Source organism: Oculina patagonica, unplaced genomic scaffold (assembly GCF_052425735.1).
Source record: "Oculina patagonica isolate OP01 unplaced genomic scaffold, crgOcupat unplaced12, whole genome shotgun sequence".
Taxonomy (NCBI): domain Eukaryota; kingdom Metazoa; phylum Cnidaria; class Anthozoa; order Scleractinia; family Oculinidae; genus Oculina; species Oculina patagonica.
In genome coordinates this window covers 68,910-89,962 of record NW_027557193.1, presented here as the reverse complement: position 1 = coordinate 89,962, position 21,053 = coordinate 68,910, and the positions used below count along the sequence as shown (strand labels likewise).

The window sequence follows — 21,053 nt, the reverse complement described above, 5'->3', positions numbered from 1 at the left end:
ACAACACCTCACCAATACCTGGAACAGATCACGTGACTCCTTTCTTCCTGGTCTTTGGAAGACATGCTCCCTCTCAAGAGGTGCTCTCATTTGATTTGCCACCTGCACCTCTCTCCCAGTCTTCATATGCCAGAGAGCTCATCAAACGGTCAATTGCGGCACGAAAGAACTTTGATAGAATCAAAGCAGATCTAAAAAGAACTCAGCGAGAATATTATGACATGAATTCAAGAGATCTTCATGTGCCAGATGGAAAACGAGTTTTTGTTCGACTTCCTCCCCCAAGTTCAACTGCCAAAGGAGCAGCTAGCCGCTTTATCAGAAGATATGATGGACCCTTTCTTGCTGTTGGTCATGTTCACGGTCGTCAAGACTTACTAAAGTTACTGCACTTAACAACAGGCAAAGAACTTAAAGCAGTGAACATTGAAAAAGTTGTTGTAGTTCCTGATGGTGATCCTCATACAGATATCCGCCCTGATACTGAGCGAGAACAACCCTTGCAGAATGCCACACCTTCAGTGCAAGAACATAATGTAGTTCGGCCCGTGTCTAGTACACTAAATCCAGATTTAAACAAGGTCGCACTTTCATTTGGACAATATCTTAGTACATTATCAAAACCTCAGTGTTATGCTTCCGAAGCTTGTAAAGTAGTTTACCAAAGTTTACCAGAAGCCAGAGACATTCTTAACCGACATGGTAAACTCAAAGGACTTGTTAGCAAATGCCCTTACTTATCGCTACAAGGCGGACGACATGGGGGTACTTACCTCCTTGTCTTAGATGTCAAGCTTTTCCAGGAACTTAACAAGTAAACACCCAAGAAGGGGTGGACTCATGAGCAAACATTTGTTTTCGTTTTTGTCAAAAACTCTGTTCGGATCGCTCGTTATCTATTGTTCCAGTTAAAACTTAAAACCCAAGAAGGGGTGGACTGTAGTGGGACACGTCGTGACCCTTACATAACGTAGCATTACGTAGTCGCGTAACCGGTCGAAACCGGTTATCAGAGAGCACATGTAGTCGAGCAGTCGTCCATGTTGTCGAATCTAGTACGTTCGCTGATCGTTGAATAAAAGCCTTTGTGTTTAGTGTGAGCAACGACTCTTCCGTCTACACAAGGGGGGGGGGGGGGAAGGACCCTGTATATTTTTGGGTGGGGGTGTGCCACTGGGACTCTGAAACCCTTACCCCATACCAGACCATCTTCAGCTGGTTTTGCAACCCTATACTAGACTAGATACCAAAAGTCCCTACCTTATCCCAGACTTGCTTCTTTTTAGAACTGCATCACTATAAGTGTTTTTAATGGAAAACCATCTGTCAACAAAGTTGTCACAATGATTTTATTCACGTCTAGGGAAGCCTCTTTCTCTTCAGAGTTTCTATTCCTACTCTGGACTTAATTCTTCATACCACTGATCAGTTTCTCGGCAAATGATACCCTATTCTAGACCAAAACTCTCTGATTTCTATACCCTATCTCAGACTAAACTTCTTGAAAACCATACCCTTCACAGCGGCACAAACCTATATAGCTCATATTTGGGAGTGCCCCCCCCCCCCCCGGGGTGGTACGCCACCTTAAATACACAGTACCCACATTCCTTCACTTAAAAGAGGTTTAATGCTCAAAAAGCTAACTTTTCAAAATTTACTTTGGTCATTTATTTAAATACCTACCGGGATATGAATGTCCAGTTGATGTATGACTGTCTGCAGTTGCAGACAGATAGATTACTTGTGCATATTACTTGTGCAAGCTAAATAGTTTTACAGATTGGCCACAGGTCCTGGAAAACATGGAAAGTCACGGAATTTAAGTGTGGTCAATGGGAAGTCATGGAAAATGACTTTGATTGTACAAGATAAATTAGGCAGTGTCGTTTTTGCAAAGTAAAAAATAAAACCACCCTGAAACAAATAAAATGGTCAAAATTGTCATGGAGACAAAAGTTCATGAAAAGTCATGGAATTTGAGAAACTGAATGCACTATTATGAACGCAGAATTAGTCAATGATTATAATTGATAACAAAGGTATTATACATGTAAGTACACTGGTAATAATAAAATTGATATAAATTATGAGCAAACTGGATTCAAACTGGGTTTTAATGTTGACAACAGGAATTTAAGGAGGTAAGGTTGATTCACAGCACTTCAGTGAACCAAGCTTGCAAGTTCTGTTATATCTATACTTTCCTTTTGGGTAAGGAAGAAATAACTAATAAACTTTGGTTGTGAATTGATGGTAATGATGGTGTTTAACACAACAGTGGTACCAGACCCTCCGTTGAATGTGACAGTTGACTCAAAGAGCTCACGAGTGGTGACCATTTCCTGGATGGCTGGTTTTAATGGGAACAGTGCAATTCAAAACTACACAGTGAAGATAAGTGAAGGCAATCAGACTTTTGGTGAAGCAGTGTGCCAAGGATCACTGCCAAGTAGTTCCTGTGTGGTGCCCAGCTCCTCAACAAGTGCTTCTCTTAGCAACCTCTTTCCTTGGACAACATATTACATAAGAGTGTTTGCAAGGAATATAGTTGGTACTAGTGACAGCAGCACTGTAGTGAGTGTAACCACAGATGAAGAAGGTACTTTTTGCTTGTTTAAAATTTACCATTCGCTCTTATTTATCATGTTTTACTTAAACACGGAGCGATCCTATAATATATTATAAGGAGACTGAACTGTTCAGTCTGTCAATCACAATTCCCAATGAGACGATTTCATTGGTCGAGAACTGAAGTCAACTGGCTTTTGGTGAAGCGTGATCCAAACTTGCAGACAGTGTCTTGTTCTCAAAACTTAAAAGAGAAATAATCAACACAATAAGTACTTTATCTACTAAATTATCCTGTTAAAAATTCGCTGTTTTGTTGTGAGGGTTCAAACAATGGAAAACACGCTTAGAAATAGTGAAAGATACATGAAGCAAAAAGAGCGCAACTTTTAGTTTGGAAGTCCTTTGAAGTTTTCGCTTCAAGTTTCATTTGCAGATTGTTTCCGTTTCACGATAATATTAATAATAAATACGTTTGGAATGAGCGTACTCTCCTGGTTCACCTTCAATTTTGTTTTCATTCTTGTCCACAAAAACAAAATACTGCAGAAACAGTTGATGTGTTCAGCATTACCTGTTTGGGCTTTCATTTCGTAACCGTGTTTGTGTGGTGAACACAAATTTAGAATTTTCAGGACTAATTAAAATTTCTTTTTTAAAACCTTGTATGGAAAGCATTATTGATAGCATACAATTTATGTGAGGCCGTTATTTCTATGCAAATTATGAACAGGGTTCCCATTTAAAAAAGCAAAATTTGTGGAGCATTTCTGTTCATGACCATCACTGCGACACAACTTTTTCAAATGGAAGCCAACAAAGTGCTAGATTGGGCTTACATTTGTATTTATAGGCTCTCTCCGTGTTTAAACGTTTTTGTTGTTGCATTTCTTGTTTTTGAGGGGGGAGTGGGGGGGGGTGTAATTTGCCCTCCCCCCTCCCTCGTGCTTTGAGGAAAGGTGCAATACTTGTGACAGAAAGACAGAAAAACATTATTTAAAAAAAAAAATGAAAAAAAGCTTCTGGCTCAAGGGGGAGGTCTTTATTTCTGGCTTATTTCTTGGATAGTTTTCGTGTACAGTAGGTGTTACTTTCTCGACATTAAAAATACATTGGAGATGACACAAATTCATTGTGAATTTTAAATAAGTTTTTAGTTTTATTACAAGTTTCAAGAGAAACATGATATAATTCATTTTTGCAGTGCCAAGTGTTGCTCCAGACTTCGCTGTGACTGTTGTCAATTCCACTGCTGTTAATGTCTCTTGGCAGGTAGGGAATTACATTTTGATTCCTAATAAGTAATTATATTATTTTTGATGTGTGTGTGTGTTCCATGAAGAGGAACATTTCCCAATTTGGTGGGTACCCTGTGATCTTGTGGAGTCCTGTGAGCCCAAGTGGAACCCAGACTCCCAGCAGTGTACAAGAAAAATGTTTTCTACATCATTCGTTCCTCAGCCAGTGGAAAACCACATTCACTCTACAGTATATATTCAGAAACATTAGAAGTTTTTTGACATGATATGAATTTCAATAAATTGTTACTAATATTAAATGTTATTATGATTATTATCTAGATGCTTACTAAAGAGGAAGCCAAAGGTGCAATCCAGGGCTATTACGTTTTGTACAGGAAACCAGCTAATGTGTGGGAAAATAAAACTGTTAATGGAAAAGAAACCACTTCTCTCCTGGTGACATCATTAGAAAAGTTTACTTTCTATGAGTTTGCTATGCAGGCTTTTAATAGCAAAGGAGTTAGTAACTTGAGCACTAACTTGGAGGAAACGACAGCTGAAGATAGTAAGTTTTATTGCAATGTGCATACATAATTTCCTTGATCAGTAATAATTATAATTTAGTCTCAGTGTACATGTGATTTTGCTTAAGCGTGAAGTTTTTAACTATTATCACACATAGAAAAAATTAAAAATCGTTATAAAAATTATGAAGGAAAATGAGTCAGAATTCTACTAAAATAATTATGTCCTATAGATTTCTATGAGATCATACATGTAGTTGAACGGCCTTCGGCCACATCGACTATCACCTCATAGAAATATCGAGCTCGTAATCTAATTGTAAATTTTAATAATAATAATTATTTATTATTTGTAATAAGCAGGTTCCATATGTAAATGCTCACCTGAGCGTAACAGTAATATAATTGAGTACAAATTATAATTACCGGTACATATAAATTGACAATACAATTATTACTTTAATATACAATAAACTCAAAACTTCTCAGCATTGTAGAGTAAATACCGTTTTCAAAATTTCGAAAAAAAACTTACGAGGGGGATGGCATCCACCCCCCCCCCCCCCCCCCCCCCCTACACACACACACACACACACACACACACCCTTTTACGTCCCAGGGTTAAACTTGTTCTACCCAATTTTTTATTTCTTTTTTTTTTTTCAAAATTAGGGTGGCCTGCGGGTGTTTATGGGGCTGACAGTTCCCTTTCTTACGCGCGTTTTCATGTGGGAAAACGGGAAGCGACTGCTTTATTTTTTTGAGAATCTGAAAAAACTATCCTAAAATTATATAAAATCATAAATTGATAGCGATCAAAAGCGATTTGTTAAAGTTATCGGCGATTTTCGGAAGTTTTTAATAAAATTCGATTAATTTAAAAATGCCACGGTCATTATTTTGTAATTACCTCAAAATGCTGCCGAATAGTTAAAGTTCACTCACAACAACTTACAGGTTAATCCACTCCGTAGATTTCCTGAACGAGCGACTTCTTTACGATAGTATAAAGATTAAATATAAAAAAATTAACTATCGTTTCAATCATACGATAAATAATTTTTGCATTGTTTATATCAGAACCTTCTGCTGCTCCTAAAAATGTGAGAGGACATAACACCAGCTCAACCAGCATCTTAGTCACGTGGGATGATGTTCCAGCTGCTGATCAGAATGGTATCATCTTGACTTACACCATTACCTATGAGTCATTAACAGAGAATCACAATGGCAATGTTACAGTAAATTATCCAGCTCGTCAAACGAACCTGACAGGACTAAGAAAGTATAATAACTACAGCATCACAATATTTGCATCTACTGTGAAGGGAGATGGACCTGCCAGCGATCCCATTTTTGTCATCACGGATCAGGACAGTGAGTGATTTGCATTTTATCATTTTCTATATGTCGGTTTCCTTTTTTGCGACTTACCTATCATTACTGTACCATTCTAATTCTGTAATGACTTAATGTAAATATTAATATTAATTAATTAATTAATTTTAATTTTCTTCATAAAGTAGTCCGATATTTTTCGCTGCGAGGGAAATTTTTTTGATATATTATGTGCTAACACATAAACCCTCATGATGTACATCTTTTCAGGATATCCTCCCATCCCTTTCGATTAAATAAATCAATAAATAACTACATCTTGTGCAGTTAAAGATCTGTTCAACTTTCTCTCCTTCTATGTGTGTCTGCGAGTAAGGGAGGGGCTAATTAAATTGTAGTGTGTCTTGTTTTTTGAAGAAAATATAAAAATACAATAACAGTTTGATAACACTTTTCTCTGCTCATGCGAGAACCTACTGCTGCTCCTGAGAATGTGACAGGACACAACAAAAGCTCGACCAGCATCGTAGTCACGTGGGATGACGTTCCAGCTGCTGATCAGAATGGTATCATCTTGACTTACACCATTACCTATGAGTCACTAGCGGAGAATCACAATGGCAATGTCACAGTAAATTATCCAGCTCAGCAAACGACACTGACTGGTCTGAGAGAGTATGTTAACTACAGCATCACAGTGTTTGCATCTACTGTGAAGGGAGATGGACCAGACAGCAGTCCTATTATTGTCATCACTGATCAGGATAGTAAGTGATTTGCCTTAATTCTACATTATGACTTTCGATTCTTTGTGTCTCACCTATTCTAACGACTTCATGTAACTATAATCCACTTTCGAGTCTCTCCTTCACGTGTGATTCCATATTTTTGCTGTGGGATTCATTTTTATCGGCTTTTTGATTTTTTTCTTAACAATATATTATCGCTTTAAGTACTTTTGCCAGCAATGTGAACGTTATTTGAAAAAATATCAGCTTGATAACCCTCAACAGTAATGTCTTAGGTACAAAAGTACATTTACAGTTACTCTGACTTTCTACTTGTGTAAGAAGTCCCAGTATCCACCTATGCGAGGTTAACAATTTTGACCTTCTATATCAGAGCCTGATGATGCTCCACAAATTCCCTTTCTTACGCGCTTTTTCATGCGGGAAAACGCGAAGCGAATGCTTTATTTTTTTGAGAATCTCAAAGAATTATCCTTAAATTATATAAAATCAAAAATTGATAGCGATCAAAAGCGATTTGTTAAATTTATCGGCGATTTTCGGAAGTTTTTAATAAAATCCGATTATTTTTAAAATGCCACGGTGATTTTTTGTAATTATCTCAAAACGCTGCGGAACAGTTAAAGTTTACTCACAACAACTAACAGGATAATCTACTCCGTAGATTTCCTGAACGAGCGACTTCTTCACGATAGTATAAAGATTAAATAAAAGAAAATTAAATATTGAGTTAATCATACGATAAATAAGTTTTGCACTGTTTAAATCAGAACCTTCTGCTGCTCCTAAGAATGTGACAGGACATAACAGCAGCTCAACCAGCATCTTAGTCACGTGGGACGATGTTCTAGCTGCTGATCAGAATGGTATCATCTTGACTTACACCATTACCTATGAGTCACAAACAGAGGGTCACAATGGCAATGTTACAGTAAATTATCCAGCTCGTCAAACGAACCTGATAGGACTAAGAGAATATGTTAACTACAGCATCACAGTGTTTGCAACTACTGTGAAAGGAGATGGACTAGCCAGTGATCCCATTTTTGTCATTACTGATCAGGATAGTAAGTGATTTGTCTTTTACATTTTGTATGTTGATTTTCTTTTTTGCGACTTGGCTATCGTTACTGTAGCACTCTACATTAATATACTCTTTTAACTCATTGCGTAAGATTTTGCATGTTTTTACTGTGGGGAACGTTCCTTACATTTTTTATGTAGGTTTTTTTTCAAAAAGTGAATTTCCTTCTTAGTACTCTTGCTAGCAATGTAAACGTTAATTGACAAGGGAATTGATAACTCTAAAGGGGTACGTTAACTACAATATCTCAGAATTTACATCTACTGTGAAAGGAGCTGGAACAGATAGTGAGCCTGTTATTGCTGTTAGAACAGATCAGGATAGTAAGTAATTTATCTCTGTAAGATTTTTTTGTGGGTTTTTATGGTAAAGTGAGCATTTGTAAGCCTATGACAATCAAAACCAAAGGATAAATGTCATTGCGAAGTCCACAAGCTAGGCACCGACCCTCAACTACATTCATTCAAGTATAACCCTGGTAATTTCTAACACCAATATTTAACAGAGAAAGAATGTTTAGAATCAGAACAGGAGCAAACGAGATCGCAAGATTTATTCTGAAAGCTTCATAACCGTGAACGATATTTCTTTCGTGGTCAAGTACCATGTATAAAACACTTAGCCTGAAAACGCTTCCATTGATTTGTTGCTCAGCTCAAGGTCATTCCACAGAAACGTCCAAAAATATTCAACAAACGACTTTGTCAAGTTTCATTACCATTCTTCTCTATTGAAAGGGTTCTGGTGACGCAAAATAAACGATACAAACTGTTATACAGTTTACAATTGTCAAGGTTTCGAATTGTTGAAAGCGGCGAATCGAAAAGAAACTCGAACAGAAGGGACGAATTTTGCCAGTTAACCAGACACAGTCTGTGATGAACACCTCGAATACTTCTTGAAATTTTTGAATTAAACAACGGCGGCGAAACATTTAGACACGACACGTCCCATGAATTCAGCGCTATATAGACATTCCTTCAACGTTTTACTTCAACGTTTTAAATTTACATGTCATTATCACAGAAACATACGAAAGCTACAGGTAGAGTAATGAAATTATTCTCGTTTATTTTTTTCTCCGAACTGATTCAGCTTTAATTTACTGTTCGTAATTAAATAATAGAACAAAATTTGGTTATGTCAGGCATTAGAGTTAGATCATGTTACAAGCTTAACACAGAGGCGGCGGAGCTTTTAAGAACGAGAACCTTTTCCGAAGAAAAACAAAGTTTCCAGTAGACTTTCTAGAATGTCAAAAACAATCTAAGCAATTTGTGTAACTCTAAGTGTAGTTGAAACGGTTTGTCTTGACAAAACAATTTTATGCTGCGCTTGCGATGTTTTCGTCACCAAAACGTTGGGGCGAGGTAGAGCCCAACTGAAGTTATTAATTAATTAAACAATTAATAACAGGCGTTCATGGTCATTTTTATGGTGGGGGAGGATGGGGGGGGGGGGGGGTTGGGGTTGGTGAGTAGGGAGGGGGGGGGTTTGGTTGACAACCACCCGATGTCCATTTCTAGTAATGCAAAGGGGAAACTTCTCTGTAAATAAAACTCTGGCTAATGTTTTAACACATTGACAATTGACTGTTTAAATTGTTACTATTAGCTTATTTACAATGTCCTATCTACGTTTCTATTAATCTTAATCTAGTTAATCTGATATGGGTTGATGACACACTCATTAGCGGGTCACCTCACACACGCTTTTTTAAGTCGCCATTTCATAATTGGTATCTGGGAGGCCATGGGTTCAATTCCAATATTTTTTTCCTTGTCTCGTACTTTTGACAGATTATCATTTTATATTTATTGTTTTTGTTGTTGTCAGGTTTAACTAAGGGTTTGGCTGCAATCTATGGAACTAGTTTAGCTAGTCGAATGGGGTGTCCAAAAAAATCTTACATAGTATTTCTATTTCTTTGATGAAACAAAAAATCATTTACATGATGTCTTTTTGATGCTGAGCAGGTTTTTAATTGAAGTATTCAGATAGCTCAGACAGCGGCAAAGTGACCATTTGTTGGTCACTTAGTCTTTGATCCTATGTTGATTGTGGGGAGGGGAAGTTTACTTGGTCCTAAAGGGGGAAGGGACAAAAAAGTTTACTTGAGCCTAAAGGGGGGGGGGGGCATAAAAAGGTTCTGATGTTGCCTTCTCCCATTCACCAATCCCCCTCCCCATAAATAATGACCACTCCCTTACTGCCTTTTCACCTTTTTCACATTTATGTCAGGACCAACTGCTGCTCCCGTGAATGTGACAGGACATAACAGCAGCTCAACTAGCATTTTAGTCACGTGGGATGATGTTCCAGCTGCTGATCAGAATGGTATCATCTTGACTTACACCATTTCCTATGAGTCACTAACAAAGAATTATAGTGGCGATGTTACAGTAAATTCTGCAGATCATCAAACTAACCTGACAGGACTAAGAAAGCGTGTTAACTACCGTATTACAGCGTTTGCATCTACGGTGAAGGGAGATGGTCCGGCTAGTGATCCTATTTTTGTCATCACTGATCAGGATAGTAAGTGGTTTGTCCTTTTGCATTTTGTATGTTGGTTTTCTTTTTTTCGTCTTACCTATCGTTATTGTACCATTTTATATTCGGAACGACTTACACCCGCTTTCAGTGTTACGTGCATAGCGAGTTTCTGTCGACATCCATCTTTCGACGTGCTAAACAAACAACACGGATCGAAATCCGTCAATCACAGTCCACTAGCATAACCTTCTGACCTTTTCGCACATTTGCATGAAACCAACAACGGTATGTATAGGTTTTGATTGGCTCATTTCAAACAGCACGTCGAAAGACGATGTCGAAAGATGATGTCGAAAGATGGATGTAGAAAGATAGCTATGCACGTAACACTGAAAGCGGGTGTAATGTTAATTTTAAATACTGAACGGAAACATTGTTTTAACTCTCTTCATAAAATAGGTCGATATTTATCGCTGCATGAGACATATTCTTGGTATATTAGGTGTTAAGGTGTTTTAACCAACCCTTCCTGATGTGCATCATTTCGTGATGCCGCCCCCCCCCCCCCCCACCCTTCTCCCGTTCCTTTCAAATCAGTTAATTACTACATATTCTGCAGTTAAATATCCATTCAACTTTCTTCTTTTTCTATGTGTGTTTAAGAGTTGGTTAGGGGCGGTTGAATTGCAGTGTGTCTTGTTTTTTGAAGAAAATACAAAAATTCGATAAACTTGTTAACATTTTTCTTCGCTCATGCAAGAACCTACTGCTGCTCCTGAGAATGTGACAGGACACAACAAAAGCTCGACCAGCATCTTAGTCACGTGGGATGATGTTCCAGCTGCTGATCAGAATGGTATCATCCTGACTTACACCATTACCTATGTGTCACTAGCGGAGAATCACAATGGCAATGTCACAGTAAATTATCCAGATTATCAGACGACACTGACTGGTCTGAGAGAGTATGTTAACTACAGCATCACAGTGCTGGCATCTACTGTGAAGGGAGATGGACCGGCTAGCAGTCCTATTATTGTCATCACTGATCAGGATAGTAAGTGATTTGCTTTAATTCTACATTATGACTTTTATTTCGATTCTTTGAGTCTCTCCTTTACGTGTGATTCCATATTTTTGCTGTGGAATTCATTTTTATCAGCTTATTGATTTCTTCTTAACAGTATATTATCACTTTAAGTACTATTGCCAGCAATAACGTGAACATCATTTGAAAATATATCTGCTTGATAACCCTCGACAGTAATGTCTTAGGTACAAAATTACATTTACAGTTACTCTGACTTTCTACTTGTGTAAGAAGTCCCAGTATCCACCTATGCAATGTTAACAATTTCGAACTTCTATATCAGAGCCTGATGGTGCTCCACAAAATGTAAGAGTACAAAACAGTAGCTCAACCAGCATCTTAATCATGTGGGATGAAGTTCCAGCTGATCAACATAATGGTATCATCACGGGTTACACAATTACTTACCATTCACAAACAGAGAATGACAATGGAAGTGTTTTAGTTGGTCCCAATGATCGTCAGAAGGAATTGACAAATCTAAAGGAGTACGTCAACTACAATATCTCAGTGTTTGCATCTACTGTGAAAGGAGCTGGACCAGCCAGTGACCCGGTTATTGTTGTTAGAACAGATCAGGATCGTAAGTACATTTATTTTGAATTAAGAATCGTTGCGTTTGATTAAAATACTCTGTCACTCTCGTGCTTTAAGGACGAATAATGATAAGCATTCAATGAAATTTCAGAAAAGAAAAAAGTTACTGGAAGGAAATGATACAAGTTAAACGCATTTCTCTAGATTCTATCTGAAAGCCAACTAAGTGACTGAAGTCAATTTCAGGGATCCACACCTTTCACGCAATTAAAGATAAGATAAAAATGGAGTTGAAACATTAAACTGGTTACATTCAATTTTTAATTCACATTAAAAATGACTCGAGTTAAACGCCTTTTTAATCGGGCGTGGCCGATTTATAGTTTACCCTTTGGTCGTCCTAGAGCGTAGTCTCCTGGCGCGGCCAAAAAGACGGGGATAGCTTAGGGTTGCTACAAAACCGCTACGGGTGACGCATACCGCAATGGTTTTCATTTTAGTTTTGACAGGAAATCGTTGCAGGCACACTTGGTCGACTTTTGGGTTAATGTGTAATCAGGTTGTGTTTTTTTGCTTCGGCGGAAGGACAGAGAAAAAAGCTTACGGGGCAAAGTACAGTATGGGGCCCAGTTCTCGGCCACTTTTGACGTAAACTTGTATTTCTTACCTCAGAAGAACCGCAGGAACTTGAAATTTCTCCCAGAGCTAGCTACATTATTCAGCTTTTTGGTGTAAAGCTATCGACCGGTCAAAAATTAATTTGCCCGAGCAATAATAAAAATAAAAGCTCCATTTGTGGGCCCAGTTCTCGGCCACCTTGGCCCAGTTCTCAGCCACTAAAAAGCTTGTGCGTAATTATCTGTAAAAAAATGCTCAATTAATTTTCACAGTCATAAAATCACTCTGTAAACCTATTTATACTATATCGATCCCAAATTATTTTTATGATGCTTTGTTTTACTTTAGAAAAGAAGGGTTTTAACGCGCCTAGTTGCCTATGTGCAGGTTCTGGCAAAACCGCATTGTGTGACCCGTGCATTTAGATGGTTTATTTTGCAGTGAAAAGGTCTTGAAAGATTTAGGTGTTGTAGAAATAATAGACAAGACAAGAGTCAGCTCAAAACTTAGAGATAAGATTGAACTTTATTTTTAAAACATTTATTTCTTTCATTCTGGCAGCAGCAGATGAAATTATATTAAAAACCAAGCGCTAAGCTGTGATAGCGAGCAGGGTGGCCGAGAACTGGCAAATACGCAAACGTCGCAAGAAAAAATTTCGAAGTAAATTAAGACCAAAAAATACAACGGTTCAACGAAAAGTTAACTAAAGCAGAAAGCTGAATTATTCTACGTTTCACATGCCAAAAATTAGCTCGTATGGTGGGGGCTTTTGGATAAAATACGAATTTAACTACATCCATGAATTTGGAGCCGTAAACAAACAACTTTTTCGGGAATGCAAATTCACCTACCTCCGCGTAAACTCGACGTGTGAGCTTTCTATATCGAATTGAACGATCAAACTCAAGATACTTAAAGCACATGAATCAGTCTATTGTTTGAAGGAAATACCTTTTTCTTTTGATTCAACTGGAGTGTGAAAAAACGCGTTAAACACAAAGTGGCCGAGAACTGGACCCGGCCGAGAACTGGGCCCCATACTGTACTGATATTCACCATTGTGAAATTGCACTTACTTTGACAAGTTAAAGCTATTTTTGTAAATGAAAAAGGTAACGTCATTGATGTCACGCAGTGTTTTTTTTAGCAAACTAGATGGTTTGCTGGTTTCTGACTATGAATGAGGGTGTGATCTTGCGGTATATTTTTTGAGCCTGACTCCGCCGTAAAACTTTTTTTTTATTTAGCAAGAACTGTGTCGATTTTCATTTCTGAACAATTGGTCGTCAAGTCGTTTGTCACAAAGAGTAGAATGTTTGTACAGCATGTTTTGGAATTATTTTAGATTTGGTTAGTAAGACGCTTCTGAAGACTTGAGCAAAACATTGGGAATGTACAGTATTAACAGGAACTTGAATGGAATTTTTCACAAGTTGGATAAAGGTATCAACTGAAAAAAATGGAATTCAAAATGAGAACTTGGATTTTGTTGTAATTAAATTTTATCGCGGATTGGATGCATAATATCACGGCTTTGAAAGTCTTCAAATAATTAGAAAGGTTCCTTTCTTCCTTTTGATCTTATTGTTATTTTCATTTATTGATTATTCGAAAGTGGTTTTCGTTGATGCGAAAAAAAAACGGGTTTTCACTGAATTGCTTGAAGTATTTTTAGACGTGATAATATTGGCTTAATCAAATTACATTGTGCACGAAATATTTGTTATTCTTTTGTCTTGAAACTTTGAGGAAATTGAAATTTTTGTTTGACAGTAGTGTATGAAAGGCATTTTATAGAACTGAAAAAAAAATAAGAAACATTGATAAAGGTTATTTCAAAGATTTATTTTGCCTGATTTTGAAGGGTTTCAGGAGTTTTAAAGAGTGCTGGTAAACGGCTGTATGTTGTTTGTGATTACGGATCTTATTTAGTTTCGAACGCTCTAATTTTTGAAAGGTTAAAACAGGTTAAAACCGGGCGGTTTCATGAGTTTTTTGGGTAGAAAGGTACGGTGGTGGTCAAAAAAAAATGTTTAGAAAGGAATGACTGTAGTAGCACGTAAGTCGGAGGTTTGCGTGAGTCACGGGGTATAGTATGCGTGAACTGGATTTCCGGCGTCAAACGGCATGTTTTGTTTACTGAAAGATACACTCGACGTTTAGTTAGCTTAGTCGGCTTGGCAAACTATTTTAAAAATGAATGTTGTAATAGTTAATTAATAGTAATCTAGAATTAACCCACTCTCGATTGGAGTCTGTTCTGGATTCGCGCTACCTTTTCGCCGCGAAGGAATTTTGTAAAATTTCGCTAGTGGAAAGAGGTACTGTAAGAACAGTATCAATAGCTTTGTAGCTCTGAATTAAGACGTATGATAAAATTTTAGAATAAGAAACTTTCGATATATGGTTTTCATATTGTTTTTGTCAATTTCCTTTTGTGGCAGATTTTTTGAGAATCAGCTTTTCTTTCGTGTGATGACAGACACAGGACAGAACGAGAGGTGGATGAGAAAGATGCCGAAGATGAATAGGCACCGAAAAACGACAAAAACCGTCAAGGACTTATCTTTAGAGGGCGGGGAGTTTTGGCATACTGTATTTTGAGGACTGGACTGGACTAGTAAAACGCGGACTAGTAAAACGCGGACTTGTAAAACGCGGACTAGTATAACGCGGACTAGTAAAACGCGGACTAGTAAAACGCGGACTCAGGTAAAACGCGGACTTGTAAAAGGCGGACTAGTAAAACGCGGACTAGTAAAACGCGGACTTGTAAAACGAGGACTAGTAAAACGCGGACTTGTAAAACGCGGACTTGTAAAACGAGGGCTTGTTAAGCACGGACTTGTAGAACGCGGACTTGTAAAACAAGCGCTTGTAAATCGGATAAAACTAAACGGTTTAGCGAGCGAAACAATTTGTGTTTGAAGCTCTTGTGTGTTTCTTCGACGGCATATTTCTAGCTTTTTTGAGCACTCTATGGTCTGTTTTAGCGTGGAGATGTTTTTGCAGTATAGCACATGTTCGTTCTGCAAACCCCTACTAAAACAACGGGATTGATGCTATGAGTTGTGTGCATATGTTTCTTTCTTTCCACTACTTGACGTCTGTTGAGTGCAGTCGTTTGTATTGCTCACACGAGGTAGAACGGGGCCCGTCCAGAAATAAACAGTCAATCGTAAATAAAGGTGACGGGCCTACACGACTCCTACGTTCGTGACATTAGAATATTTGCCGTTAAATGTTTAAATTCGGTCTTTCGACCTTATTTGCTTCTGACTTCTTTCTGAGGGTACTGTTTTAATTTGGGGGCAGTATGTGGTAAATAAAGGTGACGGGCCTACACGACTCCTACGTTCGTGACATTAGAACATTTGCCGTTATATGTTCAAATTCGGTCTTTCGACCTTATTTGCTTCTGACTTCTTTCTGAGGTTACTGTTTTTTTGAGACATTATGTATTGAAGAGAGCCGTAAGATGATTGTGGCCAAGGAATTCGAAGTGTCTAGAGGCGTTTTACAAGTCCGCGTTTTACTAGTCCGCGTTTTCCTAGTCCAGTCCAGTCTACAAGTTAAAGACACATCAAGACCACCCCACTGTGAATTGCCATAGCACAGACAAAATTATAGTCAATATCTTATGTGTTTTTAAGAGAATTACATAAGAACCAAGGCATGTCTTGTCTTGCCTTACATTGACATGCAATAATTTGGAAATACTAAGCTCGTAACAGTTTAAGACAGAATCCATCAGGAATTTGAGTAACATTAATTTTAGTTACGCAAAAATTGAGCACCAGAATAATTTAAATCCTTGTGTTCTTTCATACCTTGTTAAAGGCTTGACATGTGATAACACCAACATAACACCAACAACAGTTCTTTATCAGTGGGGATTGAAGAAAAAAATGGAAACATCATCACACAGTTGACCCCCATGCAAAAACACTCCAGGATGTCACGGGGCTGTTTGGTGTCCGTCTGCCAATTTCTAACTTCAAATTCCAATGTTAAATTCACATTAAATTTTCAATATTTCTAAGTTGTCTAAATTTTACTAATTCTTTTAAAAAAACTATCACCTGCCAAACATCCCCAAAAATCACTCAAAAAATTACAAAATACCGCAATACATAGATACATGGGATGAGTGAAGTTTCCTTGGATTCCTTGAAACACCAACAAGATATTTCCGTTTAAGGTGGCTGATAATGGGTTTCAGTATTTCCCAGTCCTTATACTTTGGTTCAGGACTAAAAGCCTTCATCAATTGCTATTACAGTAATGGTATGAAACAAATGTTCAATCATTCATCAACAAGTTGTGATCATTTTCTTGACAATAGTAGTTCCCCGGTAAACGGTTGTAGTACTGTCCCATCAAAGTGCAATGCCTGGAAAATACCGAAAAGCACACGACCTTCAGGTGAAACCGCACCTTACAGTATTACCAATACACTGCACTTTGCTAAGTCTTAAAACTTTACATTGTCTAGTCGTCTACTTCAATCGTTTATTTGTATTGTGTGAGATACATTTATAAATTGAAACCATCATGTCATTAAGTAATAATGCAATCTCGACAACGTTCTAGATATTATATTATGCACACTAATACAGCTCATGCAAGCCCTGTGACTTACACAAACACAGTCGGACTGAGTGCTACTTAAGTAACTGCTTCGTGGTTTCTGCTGTACTGAACCCTGCCTTTCAAGGCAAAGCGCCCGATTTTAAGCTTCTCAAGCTTCTCAATGTTCTTGTTCTAGCTTCTATTTTTAAAGCCATTTTTAAAACTGAAGTCAATTTCAGTGATTCCTATCATGCACCTATCTTAAACGATGAGATAAATTTATATTGGAAACGCTGAACTGGTTCTACCCAATTATCTAATTCACATTATCTTATCTTTTCATTCATGTCTCGCATGTACATAGCAAGATTCACCTTACCTCAAACAACTACCTGTCGAAAGTCGTTTAAATTGGGCGACTCAAAACTTTTCACCACAATCGATATTCATTTCCACGAGATACTCAGGCCCAGTCACATTTTTAGTAATGTACCTTTTATTGAACATCTTTTATTAACAGAACCTGATGGTGCTCCACAAAATGTGAGAGGACATAACAGCAGCTCAACCAGCATCTTAGTCACGTGGGATGATGTTCCTGCTGATCAACAGAATGGTATCATCACGGGTTACACCATTACTTACTATTCACAAACAGAGAATGACAATGGAAGTGTTCCAACTGATCCCAATGAACGTCAGAAGGAATTGACAAATCTAAAGGAGTACGTCAACTACAATATCTCAGTGTTTGCATCTACTGTGAAAGGACCTGGACCAGCTAATGACCCTGTTATTGTTGTTAGAACAGATCAGGATAGTAAGTATTTTTCTTTTGAATTAAGATTCCATGTTTTTTATTATAATACTCTAAAAGCCTCGGGTTATCAAATTTCAGACAAAAAAATTAACTGGGCAAAAAATGAAACAAGTTAATTTCAGTGATTCCCATGTTGCGTGCAATTAACGATGAGATAAATGTGTATTGGAATAATTAAACTGGTTGTACCCAATTTTCTTATTTTTTTCTAACTTAAAAATGATTAAAACTAGGTATTTTATTATAAACTCAGTGCAGGCAAAGGTGGATTAAAACAGTGGGAACTGAATTAAACAGTCAACAGGTCTGGAAAACTATTGAACTCTGGTGACATGAAAACTTCGAGACGGAAAGAATGTGTAATTCATTACAAATGTACGAACCCGACTTGAGTGGGGTTCGTACATTTGTATGAGCGCAACGAGTGGCGTATCCGTGAGAACCGGTTTTCGAAGCCGACTCGAAACTGACTCGAATGCTCGAAAGCGATCTTAGTATAGAATTTTATCTCTTAAGTTTCAAAAAAGGCAGCTAATAGTTTGGAAGAACGAGACAATAGCATATTTTGAAATTTAGGTGATTATTAAGGTAAAATTATATAACGAAAGTTTTTGTTAAAATGAACACGCGCCGACAGATGTATGTAAAACCATAATTTACAAACATTGTGTTTTGACGGTGAATAAAGGCCTTAAAATTTCTTTTCATAGAAAGTCTGTAGAATTTAAATTTACAGAAATTTAGTCAAGTCTGTAAAGGGTTCAGTTTTTCCAGTGTTTACTGTTCGTAATTAAATAATAGTACAAAATTTGGTTATGTCAGGCATAGAGTTAGATCATGTTACAAGCTTAACACAGAGGCGGCGGAGCTTTTAAGAACGAGAACCTTTTCCGAAGAAAAACAAAGTTTCCAGTAGACTTTCTAGAATGTCAAAAACAATCTAAGCAATTTGTGTAATTCTAAGTGTAGTTGAAACGGTTTGTCTTAACAAAACAATTTTATGCTGCGCTTGCGATGTTTTCGTCACCAAAACGTTGGGGCGAGGTAGAGCCCAACTGAAGTTATTAATTAATTAAACAATTAATAACAGGCGTTCATGGTCATTTTTATGGTGGCGGGGGGGGGGGGGGGGTTCGGGGTTGGTGAGTAGGTGGGGGGAGTTTGGTTGACAACCACCCGATGTTCATTTCTAGTAATGCAAAGGGGAAACTTCTCTGTAAATAAAACTCTGGCTAAGGTTTTAACACATTGACAATTGACTGTTTAAATTGTTACTATTAGCTTATTAATCGGGCGTGGCCGATTTATAGTTTACCCTTTGGTCGTCCTAGACGATAGTCTCCTGTCGGCTAAAAATGACGGGGATAGCCTGGGCCAATCGGTTTCATTTCAGTTTTGACAGTAAATCGTTGTAGGAACACTGGGTCGACTTTTGGGCTAATCTGCAATCTGGTTCTCTTCTTTGCTTCGGCGGGAGGACAGAGAAAAAAGCTTAAGGGGTAAAGTACTAATAATCACCATTGTGAAACTGTGGTTGCTTTGACAAGTTGAAGCTATTTTTGTAAATAAAAGGGGTAACGTCATTCATGTCACGCAATGTTTTTGTGGGAAACGTTGAAACTAGACGCTTTGCTGGTTTCTACAAATAGCAGTGTGATCTGGCGGTACATTTTTTTGAGGCAGACTCCACTTTAAAACTATTTTTTTTATATATTTAGCAAGAAGTATGTCGATTTTCATTTCCGCACAGTTGGGCGTCAAAGTCGCCTGTCACAAAGAGTAGAATGTTTGCACAACATGTTTTGGATATATTTTAGATTTGACTAGTGACGTTAGTAAGACACTTCTCAAGACGTCAGCAAAACATTGGCAATGTACAGTATTGGTGTGAACTTGAATGGAATTTTTTACGAGATCAGTAAAGCTATCGAATGAAAAGATGACTTGAAAATGAAAACTTCGAATAATTATAATTAAATACCAATTGAATTTTAGATGAGAAATTCCGGAAGTGACATCTGTGTTCAAAATAGGAATTTTTGTACAACTTAAAGTTCCGAAAAAAAAGACCACATGTTTTGTTCAAATCACAGGCAAACATGATCAGGAAAACAAAACAGGCCAATGGGTTTTATTCACGAAAATACAACTTTCTTAAGAAAGAGTTTGTAAACAAGACAATGGAATCGAATTACATTTCACACAAAATTTGCTTACATTTGAACTTGCAAAAAAGAAGTATCTCTGCCGAGACATAATAGCGAGACCTTGCATTAATAATTATTGTATTCTGATCTGATTGTTATTTTTTATGCATTAACTATTTGAAAGTGGATCTCATCGATGAAAACAAAATGGTTTTTCATTCACTGCTTGCAGTATTTATAGACGTGAAAACATTCGCTTAATCAAATTACATTCTGCACGAAATATTTTGTATCCATTTGTCCCGAAACTTTGAGGAAATTGAAATCTTTGTTGGACAGTACTGCATAAAAGCAGTTCATAGAATTGAATAAAAAGATAAGAATCATATTGATAAAGGAAATTGTAAAACTTTATTTTGGCTCATTTTGACGAAATTCAGGATTTCAACATGATATCATGGTAGCGGGCAGAAGTCGGTTCGTTCTGAATTTTTCAATACGGTATACAAGTTACAGGTCAATATACAGACCCTCTGTACAGTAAAAAATCGTTTTGGGAACAAACCATTGTGAACTTATTTTCTATGTTGATCAGTAAAAATCCTTAGTACGACATGGGGTTTGTTATCAAGTTCGTTAGTACGTTAATACTGCAAGGTGTATAACCTCAGAGAATTATTATCAAGTGTGTTTTGTTTTATTAGCGGTTTATACTCTAAGGTCTTGGTATGGGAGATCAAAATTAAGGCAAATTTATGTTATTATCTGATTGCTTGGCACAGATTAGTACGATACTGAATTGGTTAAGAAATGTAAACAAACATTAAATTGAATGAGAGCAGAAAGGGAGGGACAGGTGGGGGTGAAAGGCTAAGGAGATGGAAAGGGAGGGAGAATTAAAATCCATGCTTGGCAATATCACGCAACCTTTGACTTCTGTTGTTTTCTCACAAGAACAAAACTTAAGGTGGGGTTCTACCTGAATTTGAATGGAACTTTAAGAGATTTAAAGAAGGGATTGAAGAAAAGAATGGAAACACCACCAAACAGTTGACCCCCTCGCAAGAGCACTTCGGGTTGTCAGGAGACTGTTTGGTGTCCGTCCACCAATTTTTAACTTCAAATTCAAATTTTAAAATCACATTAAATCTCCAATATTTCTTATTTGTCTAAATTTTTGCTAATCCTTTAAGAAAAACTATCGCCTCCCAGACATCCCCCAAAATCGTCCAAAAATTAACAAAATACTGCAAAACAAATATA

General features: G+C 37.4%; 1 protein-coding gene across 27 annotated transcripts in view; it reads left to right on the top strand.

The window, feature by feature from the left end:
- The window catches only part of LOC144639691 (protein sidekick-1-like), a 105,013-nt gene that overhangs the window by 26,255 nt on the left and 57,705 nt on the right, over window positions 1-21,053 (top strand). For 19 of the 27 annotated variants that reach the window (XM_078498972.1, XM_078498987.1, XM_078498994.1 and 16 more), the window contains 10 exons: window positions 2,282-2,602; window positions 3,776-3,843; window positions 4,152-4,377; window positions 5,417-5,713; window positions 6,145-6,441; window positions 7,194-7,490; window positions 9,749-10,045; window positions 10,764-11,060; window positions 11,377-11,676; window positions 17,344-17,643. In XM_078498972.1, coding sequence (XP_078355098.1) covers window positions 2,282-2,602; window positions 3,776-3,843; window positions 4,152-4,377; window positions 5,417-5,713; window positions 6,145-6,441; window positions 7,194-7,490; window positions 9,749-10,045; window positions 10,764-11,060; window positions 11,377-11,676; window positions 17,344-17,643 — 2,700 coding nt within the window. The remainder of the gene's footprint in view (window positions 1-2,281; window positions 2,603-3,775; window positions 3,844-4,151; window positions 4,378-5,416; window positions 5,714-6,144; window positions 6,442-7,193; window positions 7,491-9,748; window positions 10,046-10,763; window positions 11,061-11,376; window positions 11,677-17,343; window positions 17,644-21,053) is intronic. The other 8 variants (XM_078498999.1, XM_078498978.1, XM_078498991.1 and 5 more) reach the window with 6 other exon arrangements.